Source organism: Apodemus sylvaticus, chromosome 17, assembly GCF_947179515.1.
Source record: "Apodemus sylvaticus chromosome 17, mApoSyl1.1, whole genome shotgun sequence".
NCBI lineage: Eukaryota > Metazoa > Chordata > Mammalia > Rodentia > Muridae > Apodemus > Apodemus sylvaticus.
Genome location: NC_067488.1, coordinates 41070084 through 41092789, shown reverse-complemented (window position 1 = coordinate 41092789; position 22706 = coordinate 41070084). Strand labels below are relative to the sequence as shown.

Genomic DNA, 22706 nt, shown 5'->3' with positions numbered 1-22706 from the left:
CAGCTCTCCAAGAGAGCAAGAGACATCTGTTATCTGGTAATTACATTGCTCAATGAAGTGCCAAAGTCCCCGAGGCTTGGGATGCTGACAAGTGGGTGGTGGTGTATGAGTAATGTCTTACTAGATGTCTTTTATGGGATAGAGAAATCAAAGTCTAGACTTGGAATCAAATCTACAAATTTGAGTTAGAATTTTAAGCCTGGAATTGGGAAAATCTCTTTCCTACCAGCCTTGGTGGTCTTCTTGCAGTGGATACAAGCACTCTACCTATTTGCAATTTTTCAAATAGACAAACGGATAATTTCTTTCTTATAAGTGAAATATGCAGGCTTAGAAATCTCACCCAAAATACCAGTAACACATTGCTTGACTTAAATTTTCCTGTCTTGAAAGCATTACCTGGCCACTCTTGGGCCAGAATCAGATTTCTCTCTGTAGCATGCCTTCTGCAGTAAATAGAGTCAAGACATAGGAAACATGTTTTAGTTCGATGTTGTTGCTAAAGCCAAAAAAAACAAAGGTAGGGTAAATTTTAGTTTGTTCTTTGAAAATTTTATATAGGTATACAATATATGTCAATCATATCCACTTCTCCCAGGATCCTCCTGTCACATTTACTCCTACCCTTCCTTCCTTCCTTCTTCCTTCCTTCTTTCTTTCTTTCTTTCTTTCTTTCTTTCTTTCTTTCTTTCTTTCTTTCTTTCTTTCTTTCTTTCTTCCTTCCTTCCTTCCTTCCTTCCTTCCTTTCTTCCTTCCTTCCTTCCTCTCTTTCTTTCTTTCATTTTAATCCACTGAATCTAATTAGTGCTATCCACAGGCACATGGGTATGGCATTATCCACTGGGTCATGGGGATCCTATAGATGGCTATACTTCTAAAACAAATAATTCTTCCTCTCACATCATGTGTCAACAATGAATAGCTAATTCTGACACACAGAAATGTGTTGGTCACCATGTCAGAACTAGGAAATGCAAGATGGCAATGGCTGCTTTCAGTGTCAGCTGAAGGATGTGTTCTTCAGTTATGGCCATGACATAACGTTGCAAAAGAGGCCAGCCAGTTCCCCTGAACGTACTCTTGAATGCATTAGCCTCACTCCCTAAGGGTCCTGACTAAATACCGCTGCATGAAGGTTAGGTTTCGACGTATGAATTCCAACAGTCAGACTCTGGGAGAGATTGTGTTACTCCACTAAGCTAACAGACCACAGAGGACACATGGAAGTCCAGACCTTTCTCTTCCTTCTTTGTCCTTTCCCTTCCTGCCTGCTCTGGTTTGTCGTTGGAAACTTTATTACGGTCATTCCCTTTGAGAATCTTCCCAGGCCGACCTTACTAAGACCAGGGAAGTCGCCATTCTTTTCTCCACTCTTTACTGACTCACTTTGTGGTTGTGGTAGAGATAATTTTGTTTTATATTTTTACTTTGTTTTGAGGTAGGGTCTCATTGTATAGCCCAGCTGACTTTAACTCTCAGACTTCTTGCCTTCACATTCTTAGTGAGTCAGCTTGTTAAGCACGAGGAAGGAAGCTCTGTTAGTTTTCAATAGGGGATAGACTGTCAGACAGACAGACAGACAGACAGACAGATGGGGGTGGGTATATGGGTGAATGGATAGATAGATAGATAGATAGATAGATAGATAAGATAGATTGATTGATGGTGGTGGATGAATGGATAGATGGTGAGTGGATATGTGTGTGTGTGTGTGTGTGTATGGTGGGTGGATGAATGGATAGATAGTAGGTGGATGGGTAGATGGATGGATGATAGATAGATAGACAGGGTCAGGGAGACAGATATATAGGTATATAGGTGATAGATCATGTGATGCTGGTGATCAAACATGACTTTGCACATGTCAGGCTAGTGCTCTACCACTGAGATATATCCACGGCTTCTATAATATTTTATACTGTATGAAATACGTGCACACTCATTTTCCATCTGTAAGCAGTATGAAGTGATCTTACAAACAAGGAGACTGGGGCCGAGAGAAGGTCAGTGATAATCTTCATGGCACATAAACAGGTTGGCTCAGATTCAAAGACCCTTAGTATAGCTGTAGATTAATCTACTTGGACCATTTTGGAAGATGTACTGTGAGGGCAAGGCAGTATTTTGTGGTGTCAGATTACAGGGTCCTAGAACGTGAAAGATGCATGTCATGATAATATAAGTTCAGGATGGAAATTGCTCAGACTAGGTAAGTTTTTTTGTTTGTGTATTTTATGGTTTTGTTTTGTTTTGGGGGGGGGAGTTTTTGTTTGTTTGTCTATTTGCTTTCTGCTTGGTTCTCTAATGATATAAATATAACGTAGCCATACCCTTTCCAACCTTTCATACATCATATCGTCCCTCAGCTCAGCTAGAGCACATACGTCTTCCACCAGTCTAACAAGACAGATATCATTACAGTGGACCACAACTGATCATAACACAGAGAGGTGATTTAGTGCTATCTAATCCTAAAAAGTATATCTATAACACAGCTTCTGCACCTACCGGGGATCACTGAGGAAGAGAGGATCGGAAGAGTCTAAGAACTGGAGGTATAGGAAGTTTGCTGTGAGATTGCATCTCCTAGAAATATCAGGGGATCTACACCCACAAAGCTTGATCAGCATAGCTGCCTAAACCAGGACAACACCAGTAGACATGCTAACATGTGGAAGAGGGAGATCATAAGAGTACCAACCGTAAACAAAAAAACTATAGGCAACCAAGGATGCTGAGGGTGGGAGAAATTGTCTTCTCCAGAGAAGAACCTCCCGATTGTTTATCCAATACCAAATGATCAGGCCTGACATTGTATACATGCAAGAAGCATTGTATGGATGGAACAGTTTTTTTTTTTTAGGAACACACACACACACACACACACACACACACACACACACACACATACGGAGCACACTCCACACACACACATACACAAACACACCACACATACACACACACAGTACATATACACACTTAGGTAACAGAGGAACATAGGCCATACATTTGAGGGAGTGAGATGGCACCTGAGAGAGGTTGGGGAAATGAAAAGGAAAAATGATAAATTTTAATTTGAAAAAAATTATTACACACAAACACATGTTGGGATGGGGAACTGTTACATGTCTGACTAAGAAAACAATCCTTTAGTATTTGTTGTATAAGGATGGATCACCTGTACTTTTGACAAATCATTATATGGCCAGTTGTTACTCATCAGAAACTGAAATTGCCAAGTTATCCACATCCTTGGCCAGGCTAGCTTCTCAAGGTAGGTGTAGTTCCCCACAAATAGATATGACAGAGCCTGTCAATAGCCTTGCCTTAGGCCATCAAGACTGAAATGAGGGAGAGCTTAAAGCTATAGTTTGCTATTCTCAAGACTATTCTGTTTCCTGCACACTAGGCAGTTCATTTTGCTCATGTGGGCTGTGTGTTTTGGAACAGGAGTCTGTCACAACCTTCCCTTAAAAGCCAAATGGCTCTAGAAAGGATTGATGTCCAGGGAACATCCGCATGGCCCTTGTGCCATATCAAGACACTAGGAATGCCCTCTTGTTTCCCCTCTCAGAGATCCAAGGTAATGGATGGGTCAGACTAATAAGCACCTCCTCTGATCGTCTCTGTCCTAGAACCAACAAGCTAGAAAAGAGACTACTGTGAGGACAGGCAGAGGTTCCGGAACTCTCTAGAGTTCTCTTTGTCATTGTCATTGTCTCTCCCCCACCCCCGCATCTCCCTTTATTAGACGCCCCTTGGACCAACTGTGCCCTGCTGTCCTCACTTTTATTCCCAAGGCAGGAGTCCATCTGACACCTCTATCCTGCTTTCAGCTGCAGAATATCCAAACCTGTAGGAGCCAGAAGACAGACTGGCCTTTTCAAGAACGTGCTATTTCAAGTGGGTAACTAGTGTGTTGGATAAACTCTCCACTAAGTGTCCAGATAGACCTAGTTCTGAATGAAGCACTCTGAAGGGAAGTTTCTCACGGGGCATACTTCTTTTTGTGACCTTTCTGTATTTGGAAAACCTTGGACTTAATTATAGGACAGAAGGATATAGATAGAGTTAAGGAGGCCAGGATACTTCCAATGGATGGATGAATAACAAAGATGTAATTTTGGACATGTGCCTTGGAGACAGGTACAACACAGGGAGTTTTGATCTCTCCCTATTCTTGACCATGGATTCAACTTCTTGTCCCTGTACTGATAGTTAACTCTATATTGTAAAAGGACTGACATTTTTCTAGTGTAGTGGGATTTGCTGAGGCTGAAGGAAGAAGACATGGTCCTTGGATATGAGCTGTGATGGTTTATTCCAGAATTAATTCTTCCAGCCTTTTTCATATTGCCTTGTGGGTTTCTGGATGGTCTTGAGAGACCACTCTAGGCTCCATGACAAGCACAGTTAGAGTGGGTCTAATAGCATTTGATCTGCAGGATTGTGGAGTAGCTGTTGGACTCATGTGTGTGCAGATGTTGTGGCAGAAGTGAAAGGGCATTTTCTGGGGCCCTATGTCAAGCTCTCCACAGTAAACACTGTGGCTTTGGGCGGAACCTCACCTTCCTGTGCTGTTTGTTTCATGAGCTAAGTGAGACACAGATTAATGTCGATGGTGGTGCTGCCTGCGGAGCATAGCATCTAGCTCTGGGCTCACGATAATCATGCGATAACAATTGAAGCCAGGGTCGTAGCATCTTCGTTGTTTCTTTAAGCAATCATAATTGTTATAGGTTTACCATCACTGCCAATTCTTACTAGAAATATCTGATTGTGAATTGTTTGCATACAACAAATGCTCAGTCTCTTCAAGACTCACCCCTACCTTAAGCAATTAGCCCTTCCTATCTCTGGAGAAGCAAGTAAGGTGTTCCCCTCTCCCCAATTTTGCTGATATGTAAATGAAAACTAGGGAAGGACACCTTGTCATGGTGGCACTCCCCCAGGGAAGATGATTATACAGTCTGACCCCAAAAGGCCCTATAGAGATACATGTCCTAGAAACTGGATCACAGAAACACTCCATTCAGAGCAATCCTTCCTCTTGGGAAACTTTCCTAGTCATGCACCTCATTGTTTTCACATAAGGATGACAAATGAGTCCAGAGATCAATAAACCTCTTTCCATTCCCAAAATCCTGGATAGCTATAGAAGCTGCTGACCAAAGACTTGTCTAGGTGCCTCCTTTTTTTCCACATGAGTGACTAACCCTCAGACTCCTCTGAGCCCATAGTGAAAGAAAAATAGGCCACCAGTGGCTTTGGCCATAGCTACTGCTTACCAGCAAACACCTTTGTGCGTTCTGTATGGTACCCAGCTTTCTTCTTGAGGGTCCCAGAAGCTGTTGCCCACCTTCATATGCCCTCTGTATCACTGCTGTCTCTTCTGTGCTTATGAAAAGGTGCTATAGGTAAAGATGGCATGGAGAACTGTTGTCAACAAAGCATACTTGAGGTTACAGGAACACTCAATGGTAAAGAGAACCTATTTCCCTGGTCCAGACCCTTCCCCCTAGATCATGCTTTCTTTACTACCCCACTGCAATTGGTATTCTCTTTTTTTCTTCTTCTAGGGATCCCTGGGCCCACCTGGGCCTCCTGGAAGAGACGGCAGTAAAGGCATGAGAGTAAGTTCTGTTGTCACAACTCAGCAATTATCTCTGGTAGTCATCTCACTCCTGACGAGTTCTGAACTATGGGGAATCAACACCTCAGCATCTTGCAGCCACCTTGGTATGCATTGTGCTGTCTGTGACCATGTTTTGATTTTTGTGCAGGGAGAGCCAGGAGAGCTAGGAGAGCCAGGACTGCCCGGAGAGGTGGGCATGAAGGTACGTATTGCTGGGAGCTGCTTATATTCTCAAGGTATAGGCAGTTCTTGGGGCAGGAGGTGCAAAACCATTTGCTTTAGGCATTGATGAGATGCTTGGATGTGTTTCTGCCTACTTCTCAAGCACCTTCATAATATGGGCATATGTATGCACATATATAATTCCTCGTACATCCTTACAATAGTGGGTCATGCAGTTTAAAAATTATTATTCTCTATAGCAATAGAAACTTGAGGGGTCATCCTTTTTCATTGGTGCCTGGTATCCAGGATGCCACTGCAATGTATGGCCCAAGCATCCTTCCTCATTTTCTTTATTTTTGACTCATATCATTGAAGCATTAAAGCATGTAGGTGTGTGATTGTGTGTGTGTGTGTGTGTGGTGCCTCTGTGTTGTGATGTGTGTGTATGTGGTGTGTATGTCTTTGTGTGTCTATGTTTGTGGTGTATATGTGTGTGTGTGTGTGTGTGTTATCTTTCTCTCTCTCTCTGTGTAGTATGATATGAATTTCATTTGTTTTTGCGTTGGGTAGTTTATGAAATTTGGGATAGCTTTAACAGAAGAAATGACCTTTTTAAAAAAAATTCTAGCAGATTTCTAATAGATATGTACAAACGTGCTGTCCTCTGACTGGAAGTTTCCAGTCAGCCAGACTGTGCTCAGAATGCTGAGGCTATTTGTTGGAACTTCCCCAGGATGCACAAACCATGTGGCAACTTGAAACCACCAGGCATGGCAATCAGTTGCACAGATTCTGAAGCCACTAGTCTGTTGGAGTCAGATCATGAGAAGGTTGAGGGACTTGGAGCAAGTGGAGGGCAATTGGCTGCATGTAGGCTCACAATAGCTCTGAGGCAGAGCTCTTAGCCTTCCCTTGGAGTTCACCATGCCAGGCTCTGACTAGGGTTTCACCTGGTATCACGTGGAAGGGCCAGCCATGGGCGATGAGGCAGAGGTTAGGAAGCATGGACTGGGAACCCCGTGGGATTGTGGGTAGCACAAGTAGCCTAGGTATAACCATGTACTTGTGAAAGAACACTGGCTGAGAAGCTCTTACCTGTTTGTTTTTCCACCCTATCCTTCTTTGTGGACTCTCTTCTGCAGGGGCCCCAGGGACCTCCTGGACTACCAGGACCTGCTGGACAAGTTGGAGCTCCAGTAAGTAAAGACACTTGTCTGGGAAGTGGCTCTGTCCCTCTTTGCTGGTGTTAGGAACTGTCTCCCCAGCCAGTCTTTCACCTCAACCTATGCAGTAAGCACTTGTTGGTTGGATGCTAAGGAACACTTAGTTTCTCTTAGAGTAGAAATTCTTAAATGCCATGGTACTCATGAGTCACCAGGGAACAAGTTTAAATGCACATTCCTGGGGTTCCCTTCCCCACTGAAGCAGGGGAGAACCTGGGAGTGTCAGATACTTGGTATAAGCCATTTTTTTTTAACCCGTGTGTACAGTCATCCACTCCTGTCAGGAAGGTGGAGTCTAGAAAAGCCCCGGCCCCCACACCAGGGCTAGATACCATACAGGTGGCAGGATGTCCTTTGTCTAAAGAGATGAACCACACGAAGGCATGATACTGTTCTTTATTTCCCCAGGGTCTTCGAGGAGAACGAGGGGAAAGGGGGCCTCCAGGAGAAAAGGTATTTATAATCTATACTGGTCAGTTAGTACCACTTCCATGGAAAAGAGAGAGAGAGGAGAATGGCAGGACCTCTTCACTCAGTGCATACATGTGTACATGTGCAGGTATATGCGTACACACACGTATGTGTCTGTGTGCATATGTATGTGCACAGGTGCATGGCAGGTGTACAGGTGCTAGCTCATCTCATGTCCTGAAAAGAAACTGCACAGAAGGCCAGAAACTTGGTTGCTATGGCCTTCAGACTTCATGCCCAAGGAAAGGGTAGCATTTCTAGGACAAGGATCCCTGGATTAGAGCTCAGAAGGCCTCGTTGGTGCCAGGGACTCACAGCTTACATGGAAACTTACACAATTTCTTAGCTCTCACTTGTTCCTTCGATCTGTGTCATGCCAGGTCTCTTCAGAGTTTCTCTAGAAGTCAAGGGCTGTAAATCTCCTTCCTCACATAGTGGCTGGTGATCGCTCTCAGTCCTCCTCCCTGACCCAGCTTTTAAAGTCTCAGACAAGGGCTTTGTAGAACTGGCTCCTGCTTCCTTTCCTCATACGGATCCTGATGCTCTGGTAGGCCACATCCCACTCACTCTCTCTTCGTGCGGCACGTTTCTTCAGTCCTATGTAGGATGTTTTCATTAAGTAATATAGTTCAATTTCAGTATACTTGGAATGTAGTGAAGATTACTTTTCCACCTTCTCCATCCTGGTATATCTATAGCCTAGATGCTGGCATAATCCTGTTGACTTCCTCATAGGTACCTAGCTAATTTCACTCACCCACGTGCTTACCTATGTCCTTTAACAAGATTTATTAATTTTATTTTATGGGTGCCTGTTTGCATGTATGTAGTAAGTGTACCACATGGATGTCCAGTGCCTGTAGACTCCAGAAAAGGAGTCCGATCCTTGGAACTGGAGTTATAACCCATTGTGAACTACCATGTGGGTCCTGGGAAGCCAACTTGGGTCCTCTGCAAAAGTAGCCAGTGCTCTTAAGTGCTGAGTAACCTCTCTGACCTGAAGGCTACTGATGTTTTGTGTTATTTTTATGTCTGTCATTTTACTGAACATGTTCATCAGCAATAGGAGTTTTCTGGATGAACTGTCAGAGTCCTTTATATCTAGAATCACATAATCTGAAAATAAGTATAACGTGGCTTCTGTCATCCTGGTTGCCATGCAGAGTGGCTTGGAATTAGCTGGATTCTTCTCTGAATATCCATTTTCCTAACTTTGAATATGTTGAATTAGACCCCCTTTCCAGTTCTTATGTTTGATGTATTCTTAAAATAGCTAATGCTCTCAAGAACCACTCTGAATTCTTATATCAGCAGGAAGGAGGTTTCGATCTTCTCCTGAGACACAGGTCCTTCCGTCTGCTGGGCCTCATTCCAGTATGCATTGGTTGTGAACCCAGTTCCCTCTGTTACTGGTAACTGACATCCCTGAGAGTGTGTTCTCTAAAATTGGGAGATAGACCTTTCTCAGGTGTCCGAGGAGACACCTGAAGTTCCTGTAGTACAAGGAGGTCCCTGTGGTCAAGGGACAGAGATGCGGATTGTTCAGGCTATTTACTGGGTATGAGAAGGTTAGCAATCTGTAAGATATATCTACCAAGGCACAGAAGGGAGCAAGCCCACTAGTGTCCTTGACCAGACAATTGGGCTTCTGAGATGCTGCAGCTGTTCCACTCTTGCAGAGTGGCTCGAGGTGAGGTAGGCCTAGTGAAATGAGTCATGTCCCAGCTTTGGAGTCAGATGTTCTTGGCTGTGATATATCTATCTTAGAGCCTGAGACCTTGGATGAGGTCTTAACTTCCCAGAACTCAAACTAATGACCACACAGGTGTTGGTTTATTGATCTTAATCAGCCAGGATGGCAGTGACTGAGTCCATTCCTCTATGAATAGGATAATTGTACCCTCTGCTGTCAGACATGGGGAATAGCAAGCTGCCAGTGGACTCCTTCAGGGTCCATAGACTTTGCAGACAGGCCTATGGCTGGGAACATTACATTATCTCTGGGAAGCCATCTAGGAGCCAGCTTGTTCCATTCGGTTTCAGAGGCTGGGTTTTCCTTCACCACACATGAGTGGCTCATTGTATATTTCTGTCATAGGTAGATTCTCATTTCAGCAGATTAAAACATAGATCTCGACTGAATTAAGGATATGGGAAGCAGAGACCACACAGGCATGTCCCTATTTACATAACACCACTGTATTGTTGTCTACAAAGTCCAGGCTCAAGAATGATGTGATTGAGTTACAAATACATAATAAATAAATCAATAAATACCTGCTGAGACTCATAAATTTTAAGTAAGTTTGCAATTTTGTGCTGGACTGAACTAAGAATTATCCTTGCTGCATGTAGTCCCTGACAGCAGGTTTGACAAGCCAGTTAGCGGTTTTATATGCAATTGCATTATCTCATTTTCCTGTTTTATTATCTCAACAAAAGGAGAGAACTGAGCCTAGATATGGAGACAGCTGTGGTTTAGAACTCAGAGCTCCGCATTCCCCAGGTTGTCCTATGCTGCTCTTTCTGTGTGGCCACACTAACCTGGCTCCTGGCTCCCTTATCCCGTGTAGTACATCTGCATTTTGCTTATCTTTTAACATATACATTCTGCCAGCCAGTCATTATTCTGATCGTGATATAGTAAAACCACTCATCTTCAGAGGAATCACTTGCTTTCCATTTGTGGGTGGGGAAACAGAGTCAGAGAGGCTCAGTGCTTGACGTGAGTATGGTAAGAGTGGGAAGCAGGGCCTTGTGAGGCTCACTACATCCAGTTCACCCAGAACCTGGGTTCCTTAGCCTCTTTCATGGATCTCCACTCTTGGTTACAGTGCTGTAACCAATGAAGTGCGACAGCAGGGGATAGGGTAGAAAGCCTTTGGTGGCATGTGGCTGCAGCCTGCCCACTGCCCTCTGCTGCCTTAGCTCAGCTGGCATCCCAGCTGGGATTCCCTCAGCATCCCAGCTTCAGACATGGTTCTGTGTTCTGTCTCTCTGGCTCTTTGTCTCTGTCTCTCTCTATCTCTGTCACACCCTCTTTTTCTCTTTCTGTCTTCTCCTGCCTCCTTCCTTTCTCTATATTTCTCTCTTTCTCTACTTGTTGTCATCTCAATCCCCTTGCTATTCCTGTTTGTCTGATTAGCTTGTCTTTCTTATCTCTTCCCCATCTCCCTCCCTCCCTCTCTCCCTCCTTCCCTCTCTCCCTCTCTCCCTCCTTCCTTCCTTCCCTCCCTCCCTCCCCCCTTCCCTCTCTCCCTCCTTCTCTCTATCCCTTCTTCCCTCCCTCTTTCCCTCTCTCCCTCCCTCCTTCCCTCTATCCCTTCTTCCCTCTATCCCTCCCTCCCTCCCTCCCTCCCTCCCTGTCTTTCCTGTATATAACCTAGCTTTCTGTCTTAGCCTCTCTGCTCTGTGCTTGGGGTCTCTTTCTTTGCCCTTTGTTTATCTCTCTCCACTGCCCATCTGTCTCTTTGCCCGTATTTTTTCACCCTATATCTTGTCTCTTTCTCTCATCTGTATATGTTCTGTATGTCTCTGTTTCTCTGGCTCAGTCTTCAGTTTTCCTCTTTCTCTCTGTTCCTGACCATCTCCTAAGCTCTTTTGCCTTTGTCCCTTTTTCCCTGCCGCAGTGTCTCTGTATCCCCATTTCTCAGCATTTCTGCTAGGCTCTGATGGATGCTCCTCTGTCTGCATTCCTACATGCTGCCTGGTGCATCTGTTGCAGATGACTGAGCTGACAAGGTCCAGGTGTCCTGCAGGTCTGCCTCACCTTTGCTCTGTCCTGTGTGAGCTATATATTTGGGAAAACTCTTGGCTCTGGACTTCGAGTACTCAATTTGCTCTTCTGATATAAAGACACGAGTAGTGGAGGACTTGGGACATAGGTAGAGCTTTCTGCTTTGAGGCAGAACTTACAAATTGCTACCTGGTTATGAGACCCACCTTTGCTGTGGACTTTGGGGAGGGCCCAAGTGCCTGGTGACATTTATCAGGGAGAGCATTCTGCACTGGAATTTGGCAGTTCCTTTTTTTTTTTTTTTTTTTTTTTTTTTTTTTTTTTTTTTTTTTTAGTATTAATATCACATGGTTATATCCTTGTGACTTTGGACACAGACTATGGAGGAGGAATGAGGCCCGTGGACACTAATAGTCTTACAACTCATCCAGTCTAGGCATCAAAGGGGAACCCAGCATGATGCTCTGGGGACCCTACCCAGGTCTTGGGGTAGTGGAAATAGGTCAAGGATTTAGGGTAGGGATGCCCAGAAGTACTTTCACTTCCACATATTCAGACTGATCAAATAGCTTCTAAACTCTGAGTCTTGGCTTCCTCAATTGTCTGTCCTCAAGCCTGCCAACATCACAAGGAATAGGAAGGAGATAAGGCATAACAACAGATTTGGAGCCTTTGGGCAGAGAGAAAAATGTAGACATCACTTATCTCCATGACCAGAGCTTCCTATGACAAGGGGGCTTTCTATAAGAATTACCTACCAGGTAGTACTTGAAAGTAGAGAGCAATGTTCAAGACATGCTAAATAATTTCTAGATGATAGAAAACACCTGAGGTGGTTTCATTTGCCTGCGTGCAGATGAAAGGAAATTAAAAGTCATGAGGTAAGAGAATTAGCTTCCTGGCTCAACCCCAGACATCAAGCCATAGGGTTTGGGGAGGAGGGCACTGGGGTAGCTGCAGGTGATTAACTGGGGTGTAGCACTTGGGAAGCTCTGTGGGGCAGTTCTGCTGTGTCTCCTATTACACCTGGGTGAGAAGCATCAGTGTTGGTCTACCACACTGTGGTCAGTCTTCTCCTGGAGAAAGCCCTACTCGCTCTGGAATCACAGAGGTAGTTGAGCTTCTCAGACAGTTCAGTGACCAATGGGAATCTTCACTCACGTGTCCAGAGACAACTTCTGGAAGGAAGAAGGCGCCCATGTTAGGGAAACAAAAGGAAAACCAAAACTAAGAAGCAAAGGCAACTCAGAAAATAAAGTCATAGGGAAACCGAAGCATCCAGAGTAATTGCTCCTGTGTTTCTGTGACTCAGTATCACCTGGAGCTGTACCATAGGGCTCTACATTGGGCCTGAGGGACAGAATAGTCTGGAGAATGGGACAAGCTGTAGCTAGAATAATAAGTGCAAATCAAATTAGGGGAGATGAGGCAGGGGAGAATGAGTGCACCCTGGAGCAGAATAGGGCATCTAATTAGCTGGAGAGGTCAAGGAAGTGAATTGAAGCTGAATCCTAAGAGATCTGAGCTGCCAGCAGAAGGGAAAGCAAGTGGATATGGGGGAGAGGGGAGCCATGCCAGCTGAGGAAGCCCAGGGAGGCACCTAATGTTAGCACTAATAGCCCTACTTGAGTGTCTAGTCTATCACCTGAGCTCTTGCACCCCTTCTGGGGGGTGAATCAGGGTGAGGATACTAGACAGCGGGTTACACATATGGAACACACTGACTTCCGTGGACTCCAGCTAAAGGAAGCTAACATGCGGCAGAGAGAAGGGTGACACATCTCACTGATTTTTCGGTGTCTTAGGGGAGGGGCTATTATTCTCACAAACTACAAGGAGGATGTTTGTCCAAGGTACTACGTGGAATAAGAGATTCAAATTGACTGCATATGAATGTGAGCAGATTGGCTGGGATTAGACAGGTGGCTGCATGCTGGCTTGCTGTTGGCCAGAGGTCAATTCTGAGGTCTGTTCCTAGGGCTGAGAGCCTGTTGGATGCTCATTCTTGCTGGGTGAATGGATAATAGATATAGAATAACTGGCATTTTGTCAACATTGCTACAAACACCAGGTATCTATTTCTTTTACTCACATAAAGACTCATGTGATGAGGAGAGTATGCTATGCCTGGGTCACAGAGGGAAACAGAGATATAGTTTCTCTGATCTTTCACCTCTGTACTTTGATCCCAGTAACATCTGTTCTAGAACTGACCTGTGGAGGATCCTGATGGAGAGGGGGATCTGAGCATGCTTAGACATTCAGGGTCTAAGACTGCCCTTCTTTTCTGTGAGAGTAACCAAAGGGAGTCACTGTTCCCTGGTTGCTATTTGTTCATTCTTTGGTTTTTCCTTCTTTACCAGGGGGAGCGAGGCCTGGATGGGTTCCCTGGGAAGCCTGGAGAGACTGGAGAGCAGGTAAGTGAGTGCTAGGGATGATGGGCCATGGTCCTTGACACAGGGACAAGTGAACCTCTGTACAAACATCAGCTTCATTCCAGCTCAATGGGAACAACAGTAGTGCAAGGCCGAGGACCTCAATGGTGTTGATTCTGTGAACTCCAACACCTCAGGGATTCCAACAATCCTACTGCTTTGCATCCATTCTACCTTGGGTAATAAGATATATTATCACAGTGCAATCCCTTGGTTAATGCGCATAGTCAGAGGACTGAGTATGCAGGAGCAGTGCCTGCAACACACCTCTGTGAAAAACAATTAGAAGCAGCCCAAGTACTCAACATGCAGAATGAGTTGAGCCCAGCAGGATACTTGATGCAGATGAAGGAGGTGGGGATGTGAATAGCAGGATGTATTGATATGGGCAAAGGAGATGGAACTGTGAAATCCATGAAGAAATCCTGACTCCTGATGGTGCTGTCATGGATCCAAGGATTGCTCCTGAGAAAGTACATCTATGGCTTGGGCTCTGGAAGGTCAAACTGGAAACTTCAGCTTGGTGGCATTGTTGAACTTCCACTAAACAGACAGAAGTGCAGGTGCTGGGCACGGATGGCCACAGTTCTGGGGGTTACAGTAAATTCTCCCTGCATTTCATCCCCTGGTGCGTGGCCACAGCTTGTCCAGCTCCTGCAAGTTCTTTCATTTCCTGAGGAGTGTAACAGGAGCATATAGGGCAAACCCCTTCCCTTACAGCTGCCATGTACACGTACTCTTTCTGTTAGAAGGAACCATCATGTAAGGACCCAAAGAACAGTATCTCCATGCCTTTGACATCTCATATGCTACCTCTTTGGTCATCAGTTTCCCCATGGCAATTTTCTAGTCCTGGACTAAGTGTAAGCGGACTTCTCAAATTTGGAGACTATGTGGGACCAGCATTTCCAAAGGACTCCATCAGACTCTACCCTCTGCCCTCTAGCTCAAGGCAAATCTGGGTTCTTCATGTTTCTGCCTATGTGATGTCCTTTCTCTGACACTCCCATCTTTATGTAAAAGGTGGCCTTGTGTGTTTTCTCAATTGTGATGTCCAGTTGCAATACCAGTATGATTCCAGAAACGACAAACATGGTGATGCTGGATTGAAAATTCCAAAGGAAGAACTTCCTAGTTGGAAAGGAAACCAGCCAGGAAGCTGAAGTCAGGGAACAGTTGGGCTCCTGAGGAGAACCCAACTGTTCAAGCTACACTTCCTGGGGGCCCCATCCCCACTTCTACACTCAACTCTGTACATCCCTGAGGCCTGCCATAATCTGTCTTTGCTTTCTTTCCTCCAGGGAAGACCTGGACCTCCTGGTGTGGCAGGACTGCAGGGAGAGAAGGTAAGTAGGCAGAACACTGAGCTCTGGGAAGCGGGTCCATACAGAAGCTCACTGGGCATCAGGAACTCCCAAGTCACATGTGCATTTGAATTGTTTTCCAACCTCAAGAATAAATGCCCATTAGAAATAAACCCCAAATGGAAAAACCACATGATATCCAGATATACTAAAATCATTGGCTCTTTAAAATGCTGTTTGGACTCAGGAATGGTATGAATAAGTAAAAATAATAAACACAAAAACACCCCCATACTTCTTTGTAGTCTTTCCTTCATTTGTTTCTCTCTTCCTAACAGTCTTCACAAAAGTTTTGTGTCCTTTCTGAAATCACTAGGCACCATCTCCCTTCACACTGGAGCGCCTTCAGCAAGGCTTAGTTTAATAAATGTGGTGCTTAGAATTTTGCATCTTAACTAAAAGGACTGCAAAGTAAGGTTCTTTCCAGGATGTGAGGTGGTGATGAAGTTGAAGGCCAAGCATTCCAGTCAGGGTGCAGAAGGGAGTGGGTGTGGGTTTGTTTTCACAGCAGGAAGGATGATGAGGTAGACTTGGGGGAAGACCATAGAGGATCCTCTTACCAAAGCCTAGAGGAATTTAGGAAAAATGAGACAGTGGCCCAAACAGAGGTGGGTGTGGGGAGGCTGGGGGTCATTGGATCAGAGCAACCTTGCATCTCTCCTTCTCAGAGTGACTCTAGCAGGAGGCAGGTGATGGTTATCTTGGGACAGACAGGTTTCCTCTGAACAGTTAAAGTAAAAGCATTCCTTGAATGCTTTGCAGATGCACTTGTGGTGTGCTGTTGGTCAATCAGTAGAAATTAGGGGCAAAAGCCTCCCCTGAGGGACAGGGCTGGAGAATGTTTTGTTTCCCTCTTGCTCACCTTGGCTTCATTTCTAGCTGAGTTAACTTTTTTTCCCCTGCTGGCTTATTTTACAATTAAGATTTGCATTGTTGTATTATTCCAGTATTAGGATTGTAATACACTTCTGCAGGAATGTAAAATCCTAAAATAAGTTACTTGTTCAAGTCAGAAGGAGCAAAGAATGATGATTGTTTTGCAAGCCTGTTTTGTGTGTGTGTGTGTGTGTTTGTGTGTTGCTTGTATTCTGAGTCTTTCTGTTGCATTTGAAGACTTGAGTTTATCCTCTCATATTTGGGGTGACAGTGATGCTTTTTGTGGCAAATGCAAATGTGGACGGTCTGTGTCACAGGTCATCACATTGCTTGAGGCATTCCCAGAAATAATTACAAATCAGTCAGCCTCACATGGTCTAGTGCCTCTCATCTCATTATGAAAGAACAAATCTAAGATTTTAATAGACCTTTGCTGTCTCACAGTCATTGAAAAACCCATTAGAAACATTGGGACATTCTTTTTACAGATAAAAGACAGAGGCCAAAACATATTATCTTGCCTAAGACCCCACGATAGATTTCATTAAATTCACATGGCCATATCAGATGCACAGTAATATATGTCAGAGCATCTTAGGCTGTGCTGGAAACTGAACTAGATCATCTTGAGTGTGTCAGTTAGCCATTGCCATATAACAAATTACTCCAAACCTCTGTAGTTTAGCAGAAAACCTTCAAGATTTCCTGGCATTTCAGAGCAGTAATCTAGGCACACATGTTGTCCCAACTTAGGAAGTCTCCTGAGGTGGGCTGTGGTTATTTCAAGAATGCCCTAGGGCTATAGAATCTTTTTTCTTATGTGGTCAGTCATTGGTGGGCCCAGTTCCTTGGTGCTTTGGGGTTATGTGGCTTCTCCACAGTGCTGTTCAGTGGAGGTTGCTTCCCAGAGCCCATGGCTTGAGTAAAGAGAAATGACAAACCACTCAGTAGAAACCACAGTCATCCTTAGAATCTTAATGTGGAAATCACAGTAGCTTCCTTTTGTACTTACAGTTGGGCTCCTAGAGACCATAGTACTGTGAGGACTCCTGCATTGGGTACCAATACTAGAATATGGGGGTCATCTTTGGGGTTAGTTTTCTCAGCAGCTAAAGCAATCAGTAAAAAAAAAAAAGCATTTCATATAATTGAAAATAAGACTCTAGAAAGGATTTGAATCATTTCATATAATTGAAAATAAGACTTTAGAAGGATATTAAATTTTTGAACAATTTATATTTCTAGGCTTCAGTTTCTTCATCTCTAAGATAGAAAAAAATGTTAACTCAGAGAAAGACTTCATCTATATTAGATTCTTGGAGAATGACATGGCCAGTAAAAAGTGCCCAATAACTATTGGTTATGCTTACACAATTGTTATGGATGAATGCTAGGATATTACTTTGCTCAATGAAAATTGAATATACCAAGAGATTTTATTTCATTATGACCTGCAAGTGATTAAATATGTATTGATTTATTTCGAGACTGTTATTTGCAATTGCTTTTGTTTAGTCATGTTAATGACAAGCTATGAGTTCTCATAATGAGCCACAGAGATTCATTATTCAGCTGTCTATAACTTTGCCTGTCCATGCGTGTGTGACACATTCACACAAAATTACAGTATAGGTATGTGCTATACTATAGTTTTATGTCAACTTGATTCAAGCTAGAGTTACTTAGTAAGAGGAAAGCTCAGTTGAGAAAATGCCTCTATCAGATTGGCTGTGGGCATGCCTCTGGGGCATTTCATGGTTGAGATGAGAGGGACCAGCTCACTATGGGTAGTGCTCACCTCTGGGTAGTGATCCTGGGTGTATTAAGCAGGCTATGTGAGCCATAAGAAATAAACCAGTAACCATCACTCCCCCATGGCCTTTGCATCAGTTCCTGCCTTGATGTCCTTTTGATAATGGACTGGAAGCTGGATAATGAAGAGGAAGCTGGATAAATCATTGACTTCTCAAGTTGTTTTTGTAGTAGTTTTTCATCTCAGCCATGGAACACCTAACTATGACAATCCTTGGCCAATCATATGTTACCAAAGTATTAATAAAGTTTGTGGAGATATAGCATGAATAGAACCGCCCCGAAGATGTTAAATAACCATAGAGAAGTGCAGATAAAATTATTTGAGCTAGAGCCTGAGTACATAGGACATGTATGTTCATGAGTACTTGTTATGAAGGTACAATCTGGACAGATTATAGAATGCTTTAAATGCATGATGTGGGCATGCAGAGGGTGTGTGTGCATGTGTGTACATGTATGCATGTGTCCCTTGTGTGGTAACTCAGAGAAAGTAAAGGTTCCTGTCAGGCAGACCTCAATTATTATGGTGAGAGACAAAAATGGATGCACAGCAAGGGGAGCTGTCATTCAAGTACTTTCAGATTTGTTAAATGTAAATGTCAAAGTTGCTTATAAAGATGTAGGTTTCTTGTTGTGTTTTATGCAAACCTTTTGACACAGAAAAGAGTAACTGGAGAGGCAGGGAAGATCATCAGTGGCTAAAGCTCTGTAACCCTGTTTAAATAAAGAAATAAACTGGTGTGGCACCCTGCCTGTGACGCTGGCATCTGATAGGTGGAACAGTCAGAGACCGGAGAATCCCTAGAACAGACTAAGAAGCATAAGCAAACTGGTAAGCTCTGTGTTTATCTAGAGATCCTGCCTCAATAAACCCTGCCATTCATATGCATTAACCGCTGGCATTCACATGCATATACACATATGTGCCCTGCACACACATGTAAACAAACATGCACATGAAAAACACACCAAAGAGCAACTGGGGTTGTTAGAAGTACACTTGGTGATTATTATTTTGTCCAGGAAGAGATAGGATGGGGTTGGGCAGAGAAGTACCTGAGTTGGTTTTGGACTCAAAGGGAGGCCTGAAGGGAGAGCAGATAGGGCATGTGCCTCATCAATTTATCACACCCCCAAATGCAGTAGACAGTGGCAAACATGCCCAAAGTCACTAGTTATTTCTACTTAGCCTTGAGATTTAGCAGGCTTTCATCTTTGTGCAGTGCCTTATTCATTTATTTAGTAATGCTTTGAGCTGTTTGTGCAGAGCTGTGGGTAAGAGGAAAGTGTTCTTGCTAGGGATATTATCTAACTGCAGTGTTCTTGCCTTGCCTATCAGGCACTGTAGTTATGGGATCCAGGGTTTTGTATTACTGTAGTTGATAAATAAGTCTCATGTAGAACTAAGGTTCTATATGGTGCCTGGGTAACTGGGTAGAACTAGAGCCAGCATAGCCCAGGTGACACTCAAATGAAGGAGGGAAGGGCATGTAACATGACTGTCTGGTGACAAGGAAAATGCACAGGAATCCTCACAGCATTTTTTTTCATACTCATTTGGTAGATGTTTGTTGAAATGCTGATCATGTGCTAAAACATGAACTTAGCACAAGGGTCAATGCTAAGGTAGAAATCACTGTTGTTTCTGGGCCCAACACAGAGCCTGATACAACTGGTATCCCCAGAATGGTGGTCCAGTGTTATAAAACAGTGTGTAGATATGACAAATCTCATGGAACAGCCAGTTAGAACTGGACATTGGTAAGAGAAAATAAAAAAAAATCTCATGCCTCCCAGAGCCTATGATCAGGATGGTGAGATAAGAATCAGGTAATCTTCTAGAATACTCCAAGGTCAGAAGATATCTAAACATATTGGTGATATGTGTGATGGAACACAGAGAAGATCTTCTTGGTGCTCAGGATAAGCAAGAGCCTGGGAAAAGGCTAAAAGGGGACAGGCTATGTGGCAGCAATAACTGTTGATGTGCTGTCTGTCTCTCTGCAGGGAGAGGTGGGGCCTGCAGGACCCCCTGGTGTGCCAGGCTCTGTGGTGAGTCACTCTTGGTGGGACCCATGCACTCATAAGGCCATGGAATTGGGTCACTGGAAAAGTATTGGCCTCTAAGCATAGAGAATTCATCTGATGACAAGATCTGTAGGCAGTTGCTGAGGGAGGAATGAGGGGGCACTATATACATGCATGAAAAGGCCACCATGAACCCCACCATTGTCAGCTCTTAACATATGCTGTTAAAACCTTTAAGAGAAAGATGATTCAACACTGGGTCATATTCGAGAAGAGTCAGAAACCACGGCATCGTGGCATGTGGGAGTGGATACCTGAAATGGAACTGAGGGCGGCTTATTACTGTTGAGGAAATTGATGATAGTTTTGCTAATCCTGTTTGTCTCTCAGGTGCAGAGAGAGGGCCTGAAGGGAGAGCAGGTATGCAGAATGGATCTTTCCATTTTGGGGTTTCAAGCTGAAGCAGAAGAAAGGCCACAGCTATGGGGTTGGGCTCAGGGATATGTCCGGTTAACTTCTACCCGGGAATCAAGTGCCTGCATGCCTTTGGTACCTTCTGCGAGTTTGGGAAGTGGCTTCTTGCCAGTGAAGAACCATGACAGTGGTTCCCCTGATTATGGAGAGAGGAATATAGTGACTAATGCCTGTCTGCTTGTCTTTCAGGGAGCCCCTGGACCAAGAGGTCACCAAGGCCTACCTGGGCCTCCAGGAGCACCTGTAAGTCACTTTTCCCTAATGACAGGTGTGCCTAATATATATATAGGTCCAGAAATGTATAGTCTCTCTGTTGCTGAATACAGAATTGTTCCAGAAGCCATGCTATCACTTGGGTAGGTGCTGTGGTTATCTCCATTCTTCATGGGACAATGAACTATTGGCAGGTGGCATTGGGGCTGGCATAGAATTAAATACAGATATCATGCAGCCAGCATTCAGAGACCCTTGTCTCACACAGGCTGTCATCAGGGACTCTCAGTGTGTCAGTGTCTGTTCAGATCAGGCATTTAAATGTCAACTGAACCACTTCATGCATAGTTACTTTCCCCACCCCTCCAATTAGCTTTGACTGTGTGGAGGCTCTGTGTGTACAGCCATTAATTCCTGCCTCCCCTAAGAACCTAATGATGTGAAAAACAACTAATTGCGAGGAGGACATGAAGGGTCCCTGTGATCATTTATGGTGAACGTTCAGATTCTAAGGATAATTCATAAAAATGCAGTGAACCCCACAGGGGTCACTTGAAATACTGAATTCTCTCAGGGTTGGGGGTTAAAGTTACACTTCTAGGCAACATGATTCTGATTCTTTTATACATGGCTGTATTTTATTGAGGGAAATGAAGCGACTGCATCTAAATTGATTCACACTAAGCCCTGTTCATTATTAGGACATTGTGACGGGTAGAAAATTAAAGAAACATAGATGGTGTTTGATTTCAGTGTAATTAGAACGATTTACCATCAAAACTTTGGGGACAATTGCTATCTTCTGTAATCTTTGTGAGAATTAGTTTCTGTGTGTACGGAAACATATAATGTAGATCCATGATTGGAAACCAATCTTATCTGCCACGGTGGAGGAATTGGTGTGGCGGTGGTTGCATGGCTTGAAAAGCTATTAAGAAGAAAAAAATCGAACTGAGTATCTGTCAATGTAGCCTGGGTGCTTTTCATCATTAAGTGTATAATGGGGAAGGCCTTGAAACTTTCTTTTTTTTTTTATTCGACATATTTTTTATTTACATTTCAAATGATTTCCCCTTTTCTAGCTCCCCACTCCCCAAAAGTCCCATAAGCCCCCTTCTCTCCCTCTCTCCTCCCACCCACCCCTTCCCACTTCGCCGATCTGGTTTTGCCCTATACTGCTTCACTGAGTCTTTCCAGAACAAGGGGCCACTCCTCCGTTCTTCTTGTACCTCATTTGATGTGTGGATTATGTTTTGTATTCCAGTTTTCTAGGTCAATATCCACTTATTAGTGAGTGCATACCATGATTTATCTTTTGAGTCTGGGTTATCTCACTTAGTATGATGTTCTCTAGCTCCATCCATTTGCCTAAGAATTTCATGAATTCATTGTTTCTAATGGCTGAATAGTACTCCATTGTGTATATATACCACATTTTTTGCATCCACTCTTCTGTTGAGGGATACCTGTGTTCTTTCCAGCTTCTGGCAATTATAAATAGGGCTGCTATGAACATAGTGGAGCATGTATCCTTATTACGTGCTGGGGAATCTTCTGGGTATATGCCCAGGAGTGGTATAGCAGGATCTTCTGGAAGTGAGGTGCCCAGTTTTTGGAGGAACCACCAGACTGATTTCCAGAGTGGTTGTACCAATTTGCAATCCCACCTGCAATGGAGAAGTGTTCCTCTTTCTCCACATCCTCTCCAACACCTGCTGTCTCCTGAATTTTTAATCTTAGTCATTCTGACTGGTGTAAGGTGAAATCTCAGGGTTGTTTTGATTTGCATTTCCCTAATGACTAATGAAGTTGAGCATTTTTTAAGATGCTTCTCCGCCATCCGAAGTTCTTCAGGTGAGAATTCTTTGTTTAACTCTGTACCCCATTTTTTAATAGGGTTGTTTGGTTTTCTGGAGTCTAACTTCTTGAGTTCTTTATATATATTAGATATTAGCCCTCTATCTGATGTAGGATTGGTGAAGATCTTTTCCCAATTTGTTGGTTGCCGATTTGTCCTTTTGATTGTGTCCTTTGCCTTACAGAAACTTTGTAATTTTATGAGGTCCATTTGTCAATTCTTGATCTTAGAGCATATGCTATTGGTGTTCTGTTCAGAAACTTTCTCCCTGTACCGATGTCCTCAAGGGTTTTCCCCAGTTTCTTTTCTATTAGCTTTCAGAGTGTCTGGCTTTATGTGGAGGTCCTTGATCCATTTGGATTTGAGCTTAGTACAAGGATACAAGGATGGATCAATTTGCATTCTTCTGTATG

The 22706-nt window shown here is 43.7% G+C and overlaps 1 protein-coding gene across 1 annotated transcript in view; it reads left to right on the top strand.

Annotated features, from left to right (window-relative positions):
• Col22a1 (collagen type XXII alpha 1 chain) overlaps window positions 1-22706 on the top strand; it is a 214831-nt gene that overhangs the window by 52579 nt on the left and 139546 nt on the right. Inside the window, exons 12-20 of the mRNA XM_052160898.1 lie at window positions 5580-5633; window positions 5784-5837; window positions 6943-6996; window positions 7432-7476; window positions 13594-13647; window positions 14967-15011; window positions 19728-19772; window positions 20139-20168; window positions 20412-20465. Of these exons, the coding sequence (XP_052016858.1) occupies window positions 5580-5633; window positions 5784-5837; window positions 6943-6996; window positions 7432-7476; window positions 13594-13647; window positions 14967-15011; window positions 19728-19772; window positions 20139-20168; window positions 20412-20465 (435 nt within the window). The remainder of the gene's footprint in view (window positions 1-5579; window positions 5634-5783; window positions 5838-6942; window positions 6997-7431; window positions 7477-13593; window positions 13648-14966; window positions 15012-19727; window positions 19773-20138; window positions 20169-20411; window positions 20466-22706) is intronic.